Source organism: Pseudophryne corroboree, chromosome 9 (assembly GCF_028390025.1).
Source record: "Pseudophryne corroboree isolate aPseCor3 chromosome 9, aPseCor3.hap2, whole genome shotgun sequence".
Classification (NCBI taxonomy): Eukaryota; Metazoa; Chordata; class Amphibia; order Anura; family Myobatrachidae; genus Pseudophryne; species Pseudophryne corroboree.
In genome coordinates, this window is record NC_086452.1 from 344,437,238 (window position 1) to 344,456,888 (window position 19,651).

The 19,651-nt window shown below is 43.5% G+C and overlaps 1 protein-coding gene across 2 annotated transcripts in view; it reads right to left on the reverse strand.

The window, feature by feature from the left end:
* The window catches only part of STAB1 (stabilin 1), a 605,861-nt gene that overhangs the window by 449,547 nt on the left and 136,663 nt on the right, over positions 1-19,651 (reverse strand). For both annotated transcript variants that reach the window (XM_063940632.1, XM_063940633.1), the window contains 4 exons: positions 15,766-15,893; positions 9,898-9,977; positions 5,674-5,799; positions 2,757-2,885 (listed from right to left, as the gene is read on the reverse strand). In XM_063940632.1, the coding sequence (XP_063796702.1) occupies positions 2,757-2,885; positions 5,674-5,799; positions 9,898-9,977; positions 15,766-15,893 (463 nt within the window). The remainder of the gene's footprint in view (positions 1-2,756; positions 2,886-5,673; positions 5,800-9,897; positions 9,978-15,765; positions 15,894-19,651) is intronic.

Below are 19,651 nucleotides of genomic sequence, written 5' to 3' on the forward strand. Positions count from 1 at the left end.
GCCGCTTTGGGGGTGATGGAGCTACAGCGCTGAATGTCACGCTGACATACAGCGCTGACAGCCCAGAGAAAAAATCTTCTTTCAGAAAAGCTTTTTCAGGGCTGCCCAGTGCAGCCTCCTGTTAGGTTACCTGCTGCTGCAGGCACCAACTCGAAACGGAGCTCTCAGTGCCTGGAGGCGGGGTTATAGAGGAGGCCCCAATGCATCCTGGGACGGCTAAAGCTTTAGCCTGTTGCTGTCTCTAGATCAAAATCCACTCTGTTAGGATTTGGTGCACGCTGTACCTGTATCCTTCTGTCTACCAGTCTATGGGTGCATCCCCTAGTTTTAGACCTCTAGTGCCAAGAGGCACTTGGAGGCAGAGTTATATGAGAGTCAACCCATACTGCAGCAATCGGCAATGCACCTGACGCAGATGCTATCAGGTGCTGGGGCACATTTCAACATAAGTCCTTGTCCCCAAAATGCTGCGATTTACGGGTGGGTGGGGAGGCTCCAGAGCCAATATGACGTGATTCTATGAGTTCACAAACTGCGCTGTTTCAGAAATACTGCCACCCCTGACCCGGAAGCTGATAATCATCCCTTTTTGCAACTCAGATAATTCGCCCCTTTTACCCATGACCATAATGAGTGATATGTGTGCAGATGGCCTATCGCACACCTTATATACCCACCAAGCCAGCACATAACACGTGGCGTACTTCATGGGATACGCACTGCCAACGTCAAATGTAGGAGGTATAAACACACACACACACACACACACACACACACACGTGCTTGCATGGAAGGAATCATACATTTTCCCCTCAAAATACAAAAACACAAAATACTAAAACACTTATGTCATAAATGTCTTACACTCCTAAATGGAAGACAACAGATAAAGTAACGCTAAAAATAAAGATATGTACAGCGCTGATAACAAACTGGATATGGAAAATTAATAATCACAATTTATTTGTAAAATATTGTTGCAACAATTAAATTCATTATAAAAAAGACATAACTTTGTCAATAAAAATCAGAAAATTATCTGTAGGGCAGGCACAGCAATTTTTGTTATGATAATTTACCACACGAGGAAGCCGAATATGTACACTGGTACGGGTCCTTGGAATAGTAGCCACAGTCCTAGGGTGCAGTTTTCAGTGCTTAGCAGGTAGGTCCAAATGCAAAGGCAGATCTTTGAAGTGTTTGATCCGGACTGGATTGAGTCCTGTAAGATTGCTGGATCTTTCTGGGCCTTATGGACATCCGCTGCTTTTCCCAATTTGCTGGTGGACTTCTAGGCTGGTTTCCAAGTATCGAATATGATTCCAGTGGTACACAGCTCCTCAGAACCTTTAACGCGTTTCGCTGTATTCACAGCTTTTTCAAGGTATATGTGCCCTCTGTGTGGATGCCCTTTTTAAAGGCTGTGCTAATTGCCCATTGATGACAGCTGAGATCGATTTTCAATATCCCAATACATCACAAAATAAAACCATATCCAGTTTATATAACTAATATTCAATGGAGACAAATGTATACTTTGAGAAACACTGAAAATAGTTGATATTAAAGATAATATATTATAAAATACAGGAACACTTCCTGTTTACATTTGTGCGGGTCACATGACCGCATGTTAGCACATTGGTTTAGACACACCACGTGACCTGATCACATGATCCGATCACGTGACTTGCTCCAGTCATTGGTTTAAGCACACTATGTGACCCGGTCACGTGACCCGATCACGTGACTTATTACGGTCACGTGATCGGGACTGAGCCCACACATCCGACGGCTCCTCACAATTCGTATGCCGCACGTCATTAGTTTTCCGGTCACGTGATCTATCCAAACACGTGACCGGCAGTAGAAACCGGAAATACGTCATTCCCTCACTTTGATGCCTATAGAGGGTCATGTGATAGAGTGCAAAAGTGGCTATATTGCCCTTAGTTAGCGATTTATATTCTTTATATAATATAAGCCATTATCATACTCCATATTAATAGTGTAAGTTCTTTAAATAAATGGTTGTAGATATATTCATGGAGAATAGAGCCATTATGTCAGAAATAATCCAGAGAAAAAACAATATTCAATCCAATACAGTATATATATATTAGTAAACATTTGTAAGCATTTAAGATGGAATCTTCCTTCAATTTATTTTGATCATAGATTACGATCAAATATAAATAATATTCCAAGTGTATATCCAAAAGTTACTAGATTGTTTGTTTTTACCCATGACCATAATGAGTGATATGTGTGCAGATGGCCTATCGCACACCTTATATACCCACCAAGCCAGCACATAACACGTGGCGTACTTCATGGGATACGCACTGCCAACGTCAAATGTAGGAGGCATAAACACACACACACACACACACACACACACACACACACACACACACACACACACACGTGCTTGCATGGAAGGAACCCCCCCCCCCCCCACCACCACCACCACCACCACCGTTATGAATCATACATTTTCCCCTCAAAATACAAAAACACAAAATACTAAAACACTTATGTCATAAATGTCTTACACTCCTAAATGGAAGACAACAGATAAAGTAACGCTGTGTTTTCACGAGTGCCAGCACCACTGACTGTTGGGATAGACAGTTATTACAGGCAGACAGGCAGACAGAATAGAATTTCTTACACTACATCTTTGTGGTATCATTGTCACAATACTGCCCATCTACACATTATATCCTATATAAATGGGGGTGATAAATAATTACCTGCGGGCTTCCAATGGTTTCCATGATGTCAGTTTTGATGGGTTTATCAATAATATGGAGAACGCCGTTAGCAGCTGGTAGATTTTTTCTCATGATTAAGACTTTGGTAGTCTCAGAGCTAATCTCTGTCTAAAAAGAAAGTTGAGTGCAATTACTATATAAGGCATGTAGTTGGCATTCTGCCAATCATGATGCCAGCTGTCAGAACACCGGCGTCAGAATCCCGACACAGCTCCGAATCCTGACGCCAGAATCCTGAACATAGTATAATGAGGAGGGTTAGGGTTAGGCTGCGGGAGGGGAGGTTAGGGTTAGGCACTAGGGGGAGGATTAGGGTTAGACTGTGGGAGGGGAGGTTAGGGTTAGGCTGCAGGAGGGGAGGGTTAGGATAGACTGTGGGAGAGGAAGGTTAGGGTTAGGCTGTGGGACAGGAAGGTTAGGGTTAGGCTGCGGGTAGGGAGGGTTAGGGAGAAAGTAAGGGGTAGGTTTAGTTTACTTACAAGGAAGTGTTGGGATTCTGACCTTGCAGATGCTGCTATGGTATTCTGACCACTGGCCTCCTGACTGTCAGGATCCCGGGGATAGGGTCATTAGGTCGACCACATTTAGGTCGACAGTCATTAGGTGGATCACTATTGGTCGACATGCATTAGGTCGACATGGTCACTAGGTCGGCATGGTCATTAGGTCGATGTGAACAAGGTCGACATGGGAAAATGACGACATAAGTTTTTCACATTTTGTTTTAATTTTTTTAACTTTTTCATACTTTATGATCCACGTGGACTACGATTGGGAATAGTAACCTGTGCCGAGCGCAGCGGTAGCGGAGCAAGGCACCTTGCACAAAGCATGGCGAGCCATGCGAGGGGACACAGTGCACTAACTGGGGTTCCCCGTCACTTTACGAAGAAAATGACACAAAAAAAAGTAAAAAAATCCTCATGCTGATCTTTTTCCATGTCGAACTTGTTCATGTTGACCTAATGATCATGTCGACCTAGTGACCATGTTGACCTAATGCATGTCGACCAATAGTGGTCGACCTAATGAATGTTGACCTAAGTGTGGTCGACCTAATGACCCATACCTGGATCCCGTACCCAACCCCCATGTAATACCATATACAATACAATATTTTTAACATAAAGGATACTACAGTTTTTCAATATTAATGTCACAGAGGTCTCCCGTCATTGGGCTTAGATCAGATCTGTTTGCTCGCCGCCGTTTTTCGCTGCGCAGCGATCAGGTAACTACTGCGCATGCATATGCACCGCAATGCGCAGGCGCGTCGTATAGTTACAAAGCGGATTGTTGCTGTGCACTGGTTCTAGCGAAGAATCCATTCGCATGGGCGATCGCAAGGAGATTGACAGGAAGAGGGCGTTTGTGTGTGGCAACTGACCATTTTCTGGGAGTGTTTGGAAAAACGCAGGCGTGTCGAGCGTTTGCAGGGCAGGTGTCTGACGTCAATTCCAGGACCGGACAGGCTGAAGTGATCGCAGCGGCTGAGTAAGGTCAGAGCTACTCAGAAACTGCACAAACTGTTTTTGTACTGCTCGGCTGCATATGTGTTTGCACACTTGCACAGCTAAAATACACTCCCCTATAGGTGGCGACTATCTGTTCGCAGTGCTGCAAAAAGTAGCTAGCGAGCAAACAGAGATAAATAAGGCCCTTTATTCCTACCATTGTCTCTTTGTGCTTACCCCCAATTTTCCTCCTTACATCACTGCTCCTACTGCATGTAGACAATAATTCACTCATCTACTGCATTTTTGGCATAATTCAGACCTGATCGCTAGGGTGCGTTTTTTACATCCCTGCGATCAGGTAGTCGCCGCCTACAGGGGGAGGGGGAAATCGTTGTGCAGGGGTGCGATCACATGTGCAGGAGAGCTGCACATACAGAAGTTTGTGCAGTCTCTGCACAGACCAGAGCTTACTCCTCCAGTGCGATGATCGGGGCCGGAGCTGACGTCAGAAGCCCTCCTTTCAAACACCTGGTCCCCCTTGCGTTTCTCCGGACACTCCTTAAAAACGCTCACTTGCCACCCACAAACGGCCTCTTCCTGTCAGTCACCTTGCAAACGCCCGTGCGATCGCTTTTCTCGCACCACCCCATCGCTGGCCGGTGCTCCCCGATGCTCACAGTCGCTGCGGACTGACGCGCTTGCACATTGTGCATACGCATGCGCAGTTCAGACCTGATCGCAGGCTGTACGAAAACGGAGCTAAGTGATCAGGTCTGAATTAGGCCCTTTGTTCTATACCCACCTACTTCTAAACATTGCACATAATGGGCCTGATTCAGAAACCCAAGGATCTGCACGCATGCAGCAAAGTACTGATGTGCACATGTGCAGTACAGATCTGCGATGGCACACGTAGGACGGCATCAGACTGTCAGTGATTGACAGTCTGATGCCATTTGGTCGCGAAGAGGGGAGTGACGACGGCTTTCATTTCTCAAAATGGAGGTGTGTCACGCCATTTTGGGGGAGGGACGAGGCCAGGATCTCCATCAGAGGACAGAGATTTCTATGCCTCTAGCTTGGACCTACTGCAGCCAGCTTGTGCGACCCATGGATCACGCAGCTGGTCGATAGTGTCGCATCCCAGGACACAGTTCGGATCAGTAATGCAGGAAACGTGACGCCCGCTGCTGCATTACCATATTAGTGCTATTACTGCTGCGTCTATATAAGCCTCCATCCACATCTGAATCAGACCCAATGAACATAAGATGAAAAATGATTACAGAAATGGGCTCAGTCCCTAGTCAAAAGTACCTTAAAAATTAGATAACGCGCAAAAATTATTTAGTTTAAAAATGATTTTTCTACTGGTTTAAGTTATTTTACATCAAATGTTTTGAATCACTTAATGACAATATAGCTTTTATTACTCTTACTTTTGTTTTTGAAAACTCCAAAACTTTACCACTCATTGTCCACAGTTTGCCAAGTGGAATGGAATCCATTATCATATGCTGACCAGGAACAATATGAACTTTACAAAATTGTTTAGCAGTGGTTTCCTGTATGAAAACACAAATCCAAATCAGTCATACCGGCATTTGCATATATTAAATGTGATAGAGCAACGCATAATTCTGAGCGAGATACAACGTCGATGCAACATGCATTTATTTGGTTAATTTATTTATTTATTTATTATTCATTTGTTTTAAGCATGATACACTGATATACGAAAATGGTCATCTCCGTTTGTGAAAATCGACCACAGCATTAGCATAAAACACAGAACCTGCGGGAGACACACGATTTTTGGGTAGTCTCCTACACCTCCAGAAGAGCAGATACCCCTCCCGCATCCTGCACACCACCATTCTAGTGAAAGTGGGCAGAATTAGGAGAATAATAAGGGGTGGAGCCTAATGATTTTATGGTAATCGTGTCATTTTAGCCTCACCCCTATAAAAATATGTGTGATTTAACAATTAGGGACGTTGGTTTTAATGAAACTGTGATTTTCGTGGACGTATGGGGAGTAACCCATCAGAAAGAATGTGGTCTTGGAACAGTAGGTATGGTTTAGGTAGGTCTGGCTGTGGATTGGTGGGTTTGGGCATGGTATATTTCCAATTGGGAATGTTGGCAGATATGTATAAGTTGAATCCAAAGTTTAGCTTTATGTAATATTCCATAGGTGCCCCAAACCTCTTTTGCACAGCAAAATTTGCTTACAAGCCTCTTTACACATTTACATCATAGTCACAGCCTGTCCATTTAGAGCGTGGGAGATTAGACACTGGTGGCTGTGAGACTGTCCCCAGTGTTCCTCTAGTCATGGGATACTATCTGCAATACTACAGTACTTGGTAGAAGAGGATCCAAGATGATACTTTAGCTTGTCATTGACTAATGCATTCCCAGATGATATTGCAGAGACAGGTTCAGGACCATTCAGACATTGGTGGACCCAGGTAAAATATCATACCAAAGGCCCGTACACACTAGAAGACTTACAGGGTAAGGAAAAGGGGATCAATTTCTCTGGGTGCACTCTTCTCCCAAGACCAACAAAGATTCTTGATATTAGATCTGTGTCTCTATACTTTTATATATATATATATATATATATTGACACTTAATTCATAGTACCTACCAATACCCATATGGAATATCTCAACTTTATTAATGTCCCATATGAAGTATTAAGACCCTAAATTGGGCCGTAAAAGTGAAATATAAAAAACAATAAAGAATAATAGACCTGAATCAGAAGAATGGACAAATAAAGAAAAAGAGAGAATTTATTTGTCCTAGTGTCAAATAATAAAGAAGATTAAAATCAAAGCCGTGTGCCGCCTGTCATTTATTCATGTTTTATGTACACATAGTATTCCACTGTCATATTCCTAAGAAGAATAAAAATTGGGATATATATATATATATATATATATATATCTCTGTGTATGTATTCTTTGTTATTAGTATAATAATCCCTGATTAATAATGAATTTCTTCATAAACCTGTAACAACCTTATTGTGTTATTATAAACAATATTTTCTCCTGATTGTATATGAGCCTTCTATTGTTTAATATGGACAAAAATTCCCAGTGCAGATATTAATTCTGTGCTTCAATCCTGCCAAAGATCATGGTTACTTTTAAATGTTGCACTTAGTACCAGAATGTTATCTCGATACAAATGTTACTAAATTTGAGCAAGATATCTTGCTGTGTTGTAACTATACTATCTTATCAATGGAGGTCTGCAATATCTCTTTCCAAATGGAATATAGTTATAAATGATTTCTTATTGTGAGCAGGAAACACATTAGAAATCTTTCTTACATCCCAACATTCATATATATGTACAGTGCATGCATGTGAAGTTTATTAATTATAATATGCAGCCTTTTGAGCTAATAGCACTACACGTTGATCATACACAAACCATTTGGAGAGGGATCAATTCATATTCCCCTACTTGAATTGTTGTGTACAAAATTGTATGTGCCAAGCTGGACCGGAATAAAGGAGGGGCGGCCGTACCGGGGCCACCCCACATTTCAACTGTATTTTAAAGAGGATACATTTCTTTTAACATAGAGGACACATCTAGAACACCAGGAGACTGATATAGAAGCTGTTTTAGGTATTCAGCCAGGGCCATAACTAGATATGTGCGGAGTGTGCAACTGCACATAGCGCTGCAGGGTAGGGGTCCTATTGGTGCCACTTGACAATTATCTGTTTTAATTACTTTCCCTTGTAGCTTTCCCCTTTTTGAAGCCCAGCATCTCCTGACCACCCTTGTCTCCTTCCCCCACCCCTTCCTAATACCTATACAACATTCATGAACTTAACTTAAGAACTCTTTGTTATTCAGTCACACTGTCCTTTATTTCATTTCAAGATGCTGACACACCCGGGACTCAAATCTTGACCAAATGCTAATAATTTTTCTTACAAAAAGCAAGTAGCTTCATATAGTTAGAAATCTCATAGGTTTTTTTTATCCAGGATCAGATGAGCTCAATGATTAGGGTGTTTGACTGGAATGCAACAGGTTATGGGTTTGAATCGTGGGTATGGCATTACTATGTATTGGAATGTATTATTTAATAAAGGGTATTGTAACCGAATACCAACAAGCTCTCAAGTTAAGTACATGAATATGGCTTGCAGAGAGTTTGTGTTCAAATCTATTTTCACGCATTGTCTACTATAAATGTTTGTGTGTATAATATATATATATACATATATACATACTCGGACATATTTCACAGACACAGAACTTGCTTCAACGTTTCGAGATTTATTATCTCGTCATTAGCAAAGAAGCAATCTTGAAACGTTGAAGCAAGCTCTATGTCTGTGAAATTTGTCCACCTGACCATTCTGCTATATTGGATCCCGGGCTAAGGGAGACCTAGGAGGGACCTAGAGCATTATATGAAAAGGATATTGGAGTGCTGACTTCATGAGTTGTTTTACATATATATATATATATATATATATATATATATATATACATATATATATATAGTTATTAAGTAACACGTGTATGTATATTTAATACAATCAGAGTCATTGATAACAGCAAATAGATAATGAATTGAAGCTTTATAAATAATTTATTGGATGCATAAAGGCAGCACCTAATAGATTTCAGAACACATGCAACATTGAGAAAAATTGGATTTCCTTAGTATAGAGAAATATATAATATAAGGAGACGAGTGGAGCAGACAGTCTCTCTTTTTTCTTCTTCACATTTTCACGTTTCTATCTTTAAGCACCTATATTTAATTTGAGAAATTGATTTTAACCGCTATATTTTGCTACTGTGTGATCATCTGACAGATGGTATTTTAATGAAAACCATTAAAAGTGATATTTTAAATATTTGTGTGTGCACCTTGCTGGTACAACACCCTTTTCCATTCGCTTTCTCATGTATATGAATGGTTGTTTAGGTAGCACCCCCTGGAAAATACAAATATGATAGAATCATTATAATCGGGGAGCCTTCATGTCTCTGGTTTTTGCAAACCAGACATATTCATATATTTAGTGTGCAGATCAATTAGTCCTCCCTTTCTGAGACCTAGGAGGGCACCAGAGCATTATATGAAAAGGATATTGGAGTGCTGCCTGCATGAGTTGTTTTACACACACACACACACACACACACACACACACATATATATAATGTGGGAAGGGGTATCATAGCATGCGCTTTCTCTGTGATCAATTTTGTCATGCCCCTTCCCCACGAAGCAAGTGCCTTATGTCCCTATTGGAAAACGGGGGGGGCGCCAACTCTCTTTCTGGCATGGAACACCAAAATGTCTAGTTACGGTTCTGTATTCAGGACTGTACTGGTGGACTAAGTGCTAGTGCCCCTTTGCCCTTTTCTGCCCCTTAATAAACCTGATACTATACCAAGTTAAATCAATATAATTGCAGTTCATATTGTGCTAACAGATCCTAATGTAGGCACGAGTGATTCTGTCATTTAGGGCTTAGATCAGTCTGTGTGTCGTTAGCTTAAGCTCTCCGCAATGATCAACCAAATTCCATGGAACTGGAAATAACTTCTTATTTGCAATTAGGAAAAGCTATATTGAAGGGCATGCTACATACATTTTCAATACTTACATTCATTGGAATTGTTTTCATTAGAGGAACAAATACTGTGAAAGGACCATATTTCCGCAATGTCAGTCCACATCCGTCCTCTGTTAAACAGAAAATCTTAATGACCAGATGAAAACACCTTTAGTAAGTATTACCCACAGTTTGCATGGATCTCTCTACTGTTTGGACAGTGCTATTTATCTTTGTGCCCTCATTCAGAGTTGTACGCAATACATACCTTCCAACTTGCTTTCCATGCCTGAAATTAGAAGGCATGGCCTCATGCCAAAGGGGTGTGACCACACAGGAAATGCCATGCCCATGAGCCAGGGCCCCACGGTTGACACACTGTGCAAATGCGCATGGCATCTTCTACTCACCACTTGCTTGCTCCACAGCGGCCTTTGGGTAGGACGGCAGGACAGCCCTCGAAAAGCTAGAATGTTCTGTCAAAATTAGGACGGTTGGGAGGTGTGCTATTTGCATCCAAGTGGAAACAAAGTACGTCCGGGGAAAAGACAAGCATGCTATCTTTACAGAACTGGCCACTAACGCAATATGCGGCCAACTGCACACAGAAAGTTAATGCGCCTCCCACGCTATACAACTAGCAGGAGCAGATGTGGCAGAAATATGACAAGAGGTGTGGCTTCACCGTGAGTTCAAAAGCTGGGCAAAAACACAATACACAATCCAGACACACTACAGTAAATGGCCGGAGAGTGTACATAATAGGTTCCTAAGTAGTTTGTAACCTGTGGAATTCAAATCAACCAAGATTCAATGGGACAGATGTATTAAGCCTGGAGAAGGCATAAAGAAGTGATAAAACAGTGATATGTGCAAGGTGATAACGCACCAGCCAGTCACCTCCAATATGTAAATAGACAGGTATGAGCTGATTGGCTGGTGCGTTATCACCTTGCACTTATCACCGCTTCATCACTTCTTTATGCCTTCTCCAGGCTTAATAAATCTTCCCCAATATAACATTCAGTGGCGGATTTAGGGGGGGGGGCACCAAGGCACGTGCCCCCCCTGTCATTTTTAGTGCAGACTGACATGCGGACTAGCGTCCGCATGTCAGTCTGCGGTCTCGTTTCCTCCCCTGCTGTTAGGAGGGACACGGAGGGCACAGTGCACGCCTCTCCTGTGTCCCTCCTGGGTCTCCGACGGCCGCTGGTCTCATAAAGGAAGTGCCGTTCGTGAGCACTTCCTTTATTACAGTGACCCGCGGCCGCCGGAGACACAGGAGGGACACAGGGAGGCGTGCACTGTGCTGTGCCCTCAGTGTCCCTCCTAACAGCAGGGGAGCGGGGGGAGCAGCGGCGGCGGAGGAAGGGGGGGGGACGCACTGGGGGGAATATCTGGCACTGGGGGCATATTTGGCAGGGAGGGGGGGGGGAGAATATCTGGCACTGGGGACATATATGGCACTGGGGGCATATTTGGCACTGGGGGCATATATGGCACTGGGGGGGGGGAATATCTGGCACTGGGGACATATATGGCACTGGGGGCATATATGGCACTGGGGGGGGGAATATCTGGCACTGGGGGCATATGTGGCACTGGGGGGGGCATATGTGGCACTGGGGGCATATATAGCACTGGGGGGGGGGCGATATCTGGCACTGGGGGCATATGTGGCACTGTCGGGGAATATCTGGCACTGGGGGTATATGTGTACCTGGCACATGGGGGGGGGCTATATTTGGCACTGGGGGCATGTGAGTACCTGGCACCGTGGGGGAATATCTGGCACTGGGGACATATGTGGCACTGGGAGCACAGCCCTAGCAACAAGGACTACCTCCTAGCAACGAGCATGACACCCAGTGCATGAAACCCCTGGCAACGAGCATGACACCCAGTGCATGAAACCCCTGGCAACGAGCATGACACCCAGTGCATGAAACCCCTGGCAACGAGCATGACACCCTGAGCATGAAAACCCCTGGCACCGTGCATGGAACCAAGAGCATGAAACCCCTGGCAACGAGCAGGTATTTGAAAAGTAATTAGAAGCCTTACTGTAGGACTTAATGTGTAATGGGCATTACGGTGTGTGGCATAATGTATCACGGACATTGCGGTGTGTGTCATAATGTGTCACAGGCATTACGGTGTATGGTATACTATATCGCTGGCATTGTGATATGTGGTATAATGTCTCAGGGTCATTGCAGTGTGTGGCATAATGTATCACGGACATTGCGGTGTGTGTCATAATGTGTCAGGCATTACGGTGTGTGGTATACTATATCACGGGCATTGTGGTATGTGGTATAATGTCTCAGGGTCATTGCAGTGTGGCATAATATATAACGGGCATTGCGGTGTGTGGCATAGGGTATAACGGGCATTGCGGTATGTGTCACAGGCATTACGGTGTATGGTATACTATATCACGGGCATTGTGGTATAATGTCTCAAGGTCATTGCAGTGTGTGGCATAATGTGTCACAGACATTGTATGTGCTATAATGTATCAGGGGCAGTGCAGTGTGTAGCATAATGTATAACGGGCATTGCGATTCCTGTCATAATGTGTCACAGGCATTACGGTGTGTGGCATAATGTGTCTGGGGCATTACAGTGTGTGCACATTGTGTCATGTGCATTATTGTGTGTGGAATAATGTCTAAGGGCCATTGCAGTATGTGGAATAATGTATACTGGGCATTACTATAAGGAGGAAAAATGACAAATAATGGAAGGGGCATGAATCAGGATTATTTTTCTTTCCTGTGGTGGCCAACGTCTGGGCGTGCAGGTTGCAAAACTGGGGTATAAGGTAGTCTTTTCCTGCAATACCACGCCCATTCCAACGAAGCCACGCCCATTCCAATGAAGCCACGCCCCTTATGGTGCCCCCCCCTGTAATTTTTTTCTGGATCCGCCCCTGATAACATTGCAACCTTTTTCCCCACTAATAAACATGGGCAAACCTTCCCCTTCCCGAAAAAGATTAGGAAACATACTTTGCAGTATTCAATAAGCTGCAAACCGCTATGAGATCAAGCCACAGCATATTTGCATAGCTGGGTGTGTCTAAAGGTGTGTACACACTGGCCGATATATTGGCCTTCCTCTTGAACGGCAGATATATCGCGGGTCAGTCAGCCAGTGTGTACGAGCGATATGTCTGTGAACTCCATCGTTCACAGACATATCGCGTTGGCACTGATGCACAGCCGACGGCCAATATATCGTTAGCTATATTGGTACGTCGTTGTGTGTGTACGCACATAAGCTACAGCAGCCAACAGTGACTGTCAGCACCGCCCAGTTCATGACATCAGTCCCCGACGGATCAGGTAGTGTGTATGCACAGCACACTGCCCGATCTGGCTTTAGATATATCTGCAGATCAATTGATCTGCAGATACATCTGTAGGTGTGTACCCAGCACTAGACAGGGCCAGTGAATCAGTCATGGCCAGCAGCCGCCATCATCGTCATCAGTTTGAACTAGGGTTTGAGTACCCCAAGTCTTGCCTCCTCAACCAGGCACATTTACGGCTGGATGTAATGGGGGTCCGAGATCGCTAGAGGTGTTGGCTGGATGTTGGCTGATTGCCCCTTTAAAAAAACGTAGGCAATCACTTACAAGGCAAAACCATGCCTTGCAAGTGATTGCCCCTTTAAAAAAAAGTCCGTCCGGCATCCCGCACTTACAGCCAAACTAGAATTCCATTGCATCCCGTCGTACTCTTTTTTGGGGACTATCTCGAACGCATTTTGTTGTGACATGCCATTCCTGTACTTTAGCTGCATCTACTTACCCTGTCCATCTCCCGTCCCAATTCCCTTGGCGCAGTGGGACATAAATGCAAAATGTGGCCAGAATGCCTTGGACATAGAGATGCATATAATGAACAGAGGTGCATACGCACAAAAAAATCTTGCGGCCAAGTCTATACTACTCTTGAATAAGGTCCAAACTGTTTATTAGTGAAAAGTTGCTCTGGTGTTTTGTTCATATGTTGATAATTAGATGGATCAAATGGTTGCTGCCGAATTTAATCAGAGCCAATAGAAATACATAGGAAATATAGGCAGATTATTGAGAACGCACACACACTGCTCAATATCTGGAGATTGTGGCAGATCTTTTTGGTCTGGGCCAATAGATTGGAAAATTAATCGTTCGTGTGTGTGGGCAAGATTTTCCTGAATTATCAATGAAACGCCGTCACAATCGTTCGTACACACTATACAATAACTTTGGTCGTTCTTCCAATTATTGGCAAATCGGCCCAATAACTGTATAGTATGTACCTAGCTTACGACAGATTTATCAGCGATCATAAAATTCTCAGCTGATCTGTTAGATAATTGTATAGTGTGTAGCCTGCTTTACTGACGTTACTAAGTTCAATAACATGCATCTAATTCAGTGGTTTCCAAATTTTCTTTAATCACGGCACCGTAGAGTATCAGCATTTATTTTACCAGTATCCATAGGATAAAAGTTTTTTATTGAAAGATTTTTTTTTAAATATTCAACTAAGTAAACTGCTCCTACCTGCCATCCTTAGGGTCAGTTACGTGGTGGTGGGCAGTTGTGCTTCTGATTGTCTACATGTATTATGATTGGCAGCCACTAGCACTGGTTTTGCCTATCACTTTGACTATAAATACTTTAATTTGATGATGATCCTGAGCCACCAACCCGAAGCACCCCTGCAAGAGCCTTGCAGCATCGAGTTTGGGAACCATCAATCTAATCGCTCGTTCTAATGTAATTTTTGATATTAGCATATATTATTAACATTAGAATTTTCCTGTTACAGAACAATCGTTTAACTATATTTCAAGTTATTGTTTTTTGAAAATTTGTATAAAATGGCAAATTAAAATTATTTGGCAACACTGGATAGGACCAAATATAAAGTATATGCTCTGACCATGACCTGAGAAGCACAGACTGGACATATACAGTGTCTCCACATATAGCAGATTGTTACTAGGTTGCCTGAACTGATATCTAAATACGTAGTATCACAGACACAGTCAAGCAACTTTCACTTGAGTAGATGGGAGCCTTAACCTTCCCCTACTTCTTTACGCTAGGTACACACCTAGCCCACTAATTACCAGAGCAGCCAATGCAGGGCCGACACGATATATCCACGAGACATCAGTGGCATATCTATAATAGGTGCACACAGGGCCCCGAGTCTAAAGGTGCACACACCGCACACTGCACCCATTTCTTCAGTATCTCCCTGGAGATTTGCGCATGTGCAATAGAGTCTATGACCCTCTAGTGCTCAGACTCTATTGTGCTGCTGGGCGCCGGCTACAGAGGAGGGGGCCCAGATGGGGGAGGTTGCACACGGGCATCCAACTCTGTTAATACGCCACTGACAGACATATTGGGTGTACATACCCGTCGACCCACTACTGATATATATTGTCCGTTCAATTGAATGGACTATACTGTATATCGCCCAGTGTGTCATCGTTCATTCAAATTCTTTCATATGTAGCATCCCCAGAATTTGTACTGTTTTTGATTCTATTGATAAATAGCTACTTTCCATACATGTAATATCGAATTGGACTAGGGACTACGAATTACATTCCACTTGTAGAATAAAAGGAACATGTATGTATTACAAACACTTCAATAATGTAGATACAGTATTATAATCTATAAATATGTATTATGATAACAGTTTGCCCCTATTGTACACACAGGCAACCTTCATTGGTGCAAGTTATACAATATTTATAGTAAAATAGGTCAGGTGTTTAACATTTTATAGGCTTAATTGTATTGTGGGTTCCCATTATGTCATTAGAATCCTCTTCTGTAGCTTAAATACAACAAGCATAGATCCAGTACCATGACCAGTAGTCTATAAATGTGTTTCTTACCAAATAGCCGGAGTGCACCGGGCTGTTTCCTCATCGGTCCCTCCTCAATATGCAGCTTCTGAATCTCATATAACAGGCTCCCGTAGCAGCTTTTGCCATCACCAATTTCTCTATCCTGACAAACACACCTACAGCACATAATACATATTAATCTTTAACTTCATATCTCTGTAAAAGACCTCATAACTCACAAACATATTTTCCTTTTTGTTCTTTGGCATTTTCAGTGTTTATTTCACACTAGTGATGTGCACCGGACATTTTTTGGGTTTTGTGTTTTGGTTTTGGATTTGGTTCCGCGGCCGTGTTTTGGATTAGGACGCGTTTTGGCAAAACCTCCCTGAAATTTTTTTGTCGAATTCGGGTGTGTTTTGGATTCGGGTGTTTTTTTACAAAAAACCCTCAAAAACAGCTTAAATCATAGAATTTGGGAGTCATTTTGATCCCATAGTATTATTAACCTCAATAACCATAATTTACACTCATTTCCAGTCTATTCTGAACACCTCACACCTCACAATATTATTTTTAATCCTAAAATTTGCACCGAGGTCGCTGGATGACTAAGCTAAGCGACCCAAGTGGCCGACACAAACACCTGGCCTATCTAGGAGTGGCACTGCAGTGTCAGGCAGGATGGCACTTCAAAAAAATAGTCCCCAAACAGCACATGATGCAAAGAAAAAAAGAGGCACAATGAGGTAGCTGTGTGACTAAGCTAAGCGACCCAAGTGGCCGACACAAACAATTGGCCCATCTAGGAGTGGCACTGCAGTGTCAGACAGGATGGCACTTCAAAAAATAGTCCCCAAACAGCACATGATGCAAAGAAAAAAAAGAGGTGCACCAAGGTCGCTGGATGGCTAAGCTAAGCGACCAAGTGGCCGACACAAACACCTGGCCCATCTAGGAGTGGCACTGCAGTGTCAGGCAGGATGGCACTTCAAAAAATAGTCCCCAAACAGCACATGATGCAAAGAAAAAAAGAGGCGCAATGAGGTAGCTGTGTGACTAAGCTAAGCGACCCAAGTGGCCGACACAAACACCTGGCCCATCTAGGAGTGGCACTGCAGTGTCAGACAGGATGGCACTTCAAAAATTAGTCCCCAAACAGCACATGATGCAAAGAAAAAAAAGAGGTGCACCAAGGTCGCTGGATGGCTAAGCTAAGCGACCCAAGTGGCCGACACAAACACCTGGCCCATCTAGGAGTGGCACTGCAGTGTCAGACAGGATGGCAGATTTAAAAAATAGTCCCCAAACAGCACATGATGCAAAGAAAAAAAGAGGTGCCTGACTTAAACAAACCACCTCACCATCAGAATCCTCCTTGTCAATTTCCTCCCCAGCGCCAGCAACACCCATATCCTCATCCTGGTGTACTTCAACAGTGACATCTTCAATTTGACTATTAGGAACTGGACTGCGGGTGCTCATTCCAGCACTTGCAGGGGGCGTGCAAATGGTGGAAGGCGCAACCTCTTCCCATCCAGTGTTGGGAAGGTCAGGCATCGCAACCGACACAATTGGACTCTCCTTGGGGATTTGTGATTTAGAAGAATGCACAGTTCTTTGCTGTGCTTTTGCCATCTTAACTCTTTTAAGTTTTCTAGCAGGAGGATGAGTGCTTCCATCCTCATGTGAAGCTGAACCACTAGCCATGAACATAGGCCAGGCCCTCAGCCTTCCTTGCCACTCCATGTCGTAAATGGCACATTGGCAAGTTTACGCTTCTCCTCAGACGATTTTGATTTAGATTTTTGGGTCATTTTACTGAGCTTTATTTTTTTTGGATTTTACATGCTCTCTACTATGACATTGGGCATCGGCCTTGGCAGACGACGTTGATGGCATTTAATCGTCTCGGCCATGACTAGTGGCAGCAGCTTCAGCACGAGGTAGAAGTGGATCTTGATCTTTCCCTATTTTACCCTCCACATTTTTGTTCTCCATTTTTTAATGTGTGGAATTATATGCCAGTAATATATCAATAGCAATGGCCTACTACTATATATACTGCGCACAACTGAAATGCACCACAGGTATGGATGGATAGTATACTTGACAACACAGAGGTAGGTAGAGCAGTGGCCTTCTGTACCGTACTGCTATATAGTATATACTGGTGGTCAGCAAACTGTGCAAAACTGAAATGCACCACAGGTATGGATGGATAGTATACTTGACGACACAGAGGTAGGTAGAGCAGTGGACTACTGTACCGTACTGCTATATATATAGTTGTACTGGTGGTCAGCAAACTGTGCAAAACTGAAATGTACCACAGGTATGGATGGATAGTATACTTGACGACACAGAGGTAGGTAGAGCAGTGGCCTTCTGTACCGTACTGCTATATAGTATATACTGGTGGTCAGCAAACTGCAAAACTGAAATGCACCACAGGTATGGATGGATAGTATACTTGAGGACACAGAGGTAGGTAGAGCAGTGGACTACTGTACCGTACTGCTATATATATAGTTATACTGGTGTTTAGCAAACTGTGCAAAACTGAAATGCACCACAGGTATGGATGGATAGTATACTTGACGACACAGAGGTAGGTAGAGCAGTGGCCTTCTGTACCGTACTGCTATATAGTATATACTGGTGGTCAGAAAACTGTGCAAAACTGAAATGCACCACAGGTATGGATGGATAGTATACTTGACGACACAGAGGTAGGTAGAGCAGTGGCCTTCTGTACCGTACTCCTATATATTATATACTGGTGGTCAGCAAAATTATGCACTGTACTCCTACTATATACTACAATGCAGCACAGATATGGAGCGTTTTTCAGGCAGAGAACGTATAATACTGGTGGTCACTGGTCAGCAAAACTCTGCACTGTACTCCTCCTATATAATACTGCTGGTCCCCAGTCCCCACAATAAAGCAGTGTGAGCACAGATATATGCAGCACACTGAGCACAGATATGGAGCGTTTTTCAGGCAGAGAACGTATAATACTGGTGGTCACTGGTCACTGGTCAGCAAAACTCTGCACTGTACTCCTCCTATATAATACTGGTGGTCCCCAGTCCCCACAATAAAGCAGTGTGAGCACAGATATATGCAGCACACTGAGCACAGATATGGAGAGTTTTTCAGGCAGAGAACGTATAATACTGGTGGTCACTGGTCAGCAAAACTCTGCTCTGTACTCCTCCTATATAATACTGCTGGTCCCCAGTCCCCACAATAAAGCAGTGTGAGCACAGATATATGCAGCACACTGAGCACAGATATGGAGCGTTTTTCAGGCAGAGAACGTATAATACTGGTGGTCACTGGTCACTGGTCAGCAAAACTCTGCACTGTACTCATCCTATATAATACTGGTGGTCCCCAGTCCCCACCATAAAGCAGTGTGAGCACAGATATATGCAGCACACTGAGCACAGATATAGAGCTTTTTTTCAGGCAGAGAACGTATAATACTGGTGGTCACTGGTCAGCAAAACTCTGCACTGTACTCCTCCTATATAATACTGGTGGTCCCCAGTCCCCACAATAAAGCAGTGTGAGCACAGATATATGCAGCACACTGAGCACAGATATGGAGCGTTTTTCAGGCAGAGAACGTTTAATACTGGTGGTCACTGGTCAGCAAAACTCTGCACTGTACTCCTATAATACTGCTGGTCCCCAGAATAAAGATATTTGCAGCCCCCTGAAACAAAGTGAGAGGACGCCAGCCACGTCCTCTCACTATCATTTCCAATGCATGAGTGAAAAATGGCGGCGACGCGCGGCTCCTTATATAGCATCTGAATCTCGCGAGAATCCGACAGCGGGATGATGACGTTCGGGCGCGCTCGGGTTAACCGAGCAATACTGGAGTATCCGAATATGCCTTGGACCCGTGTAAAATGGGTGA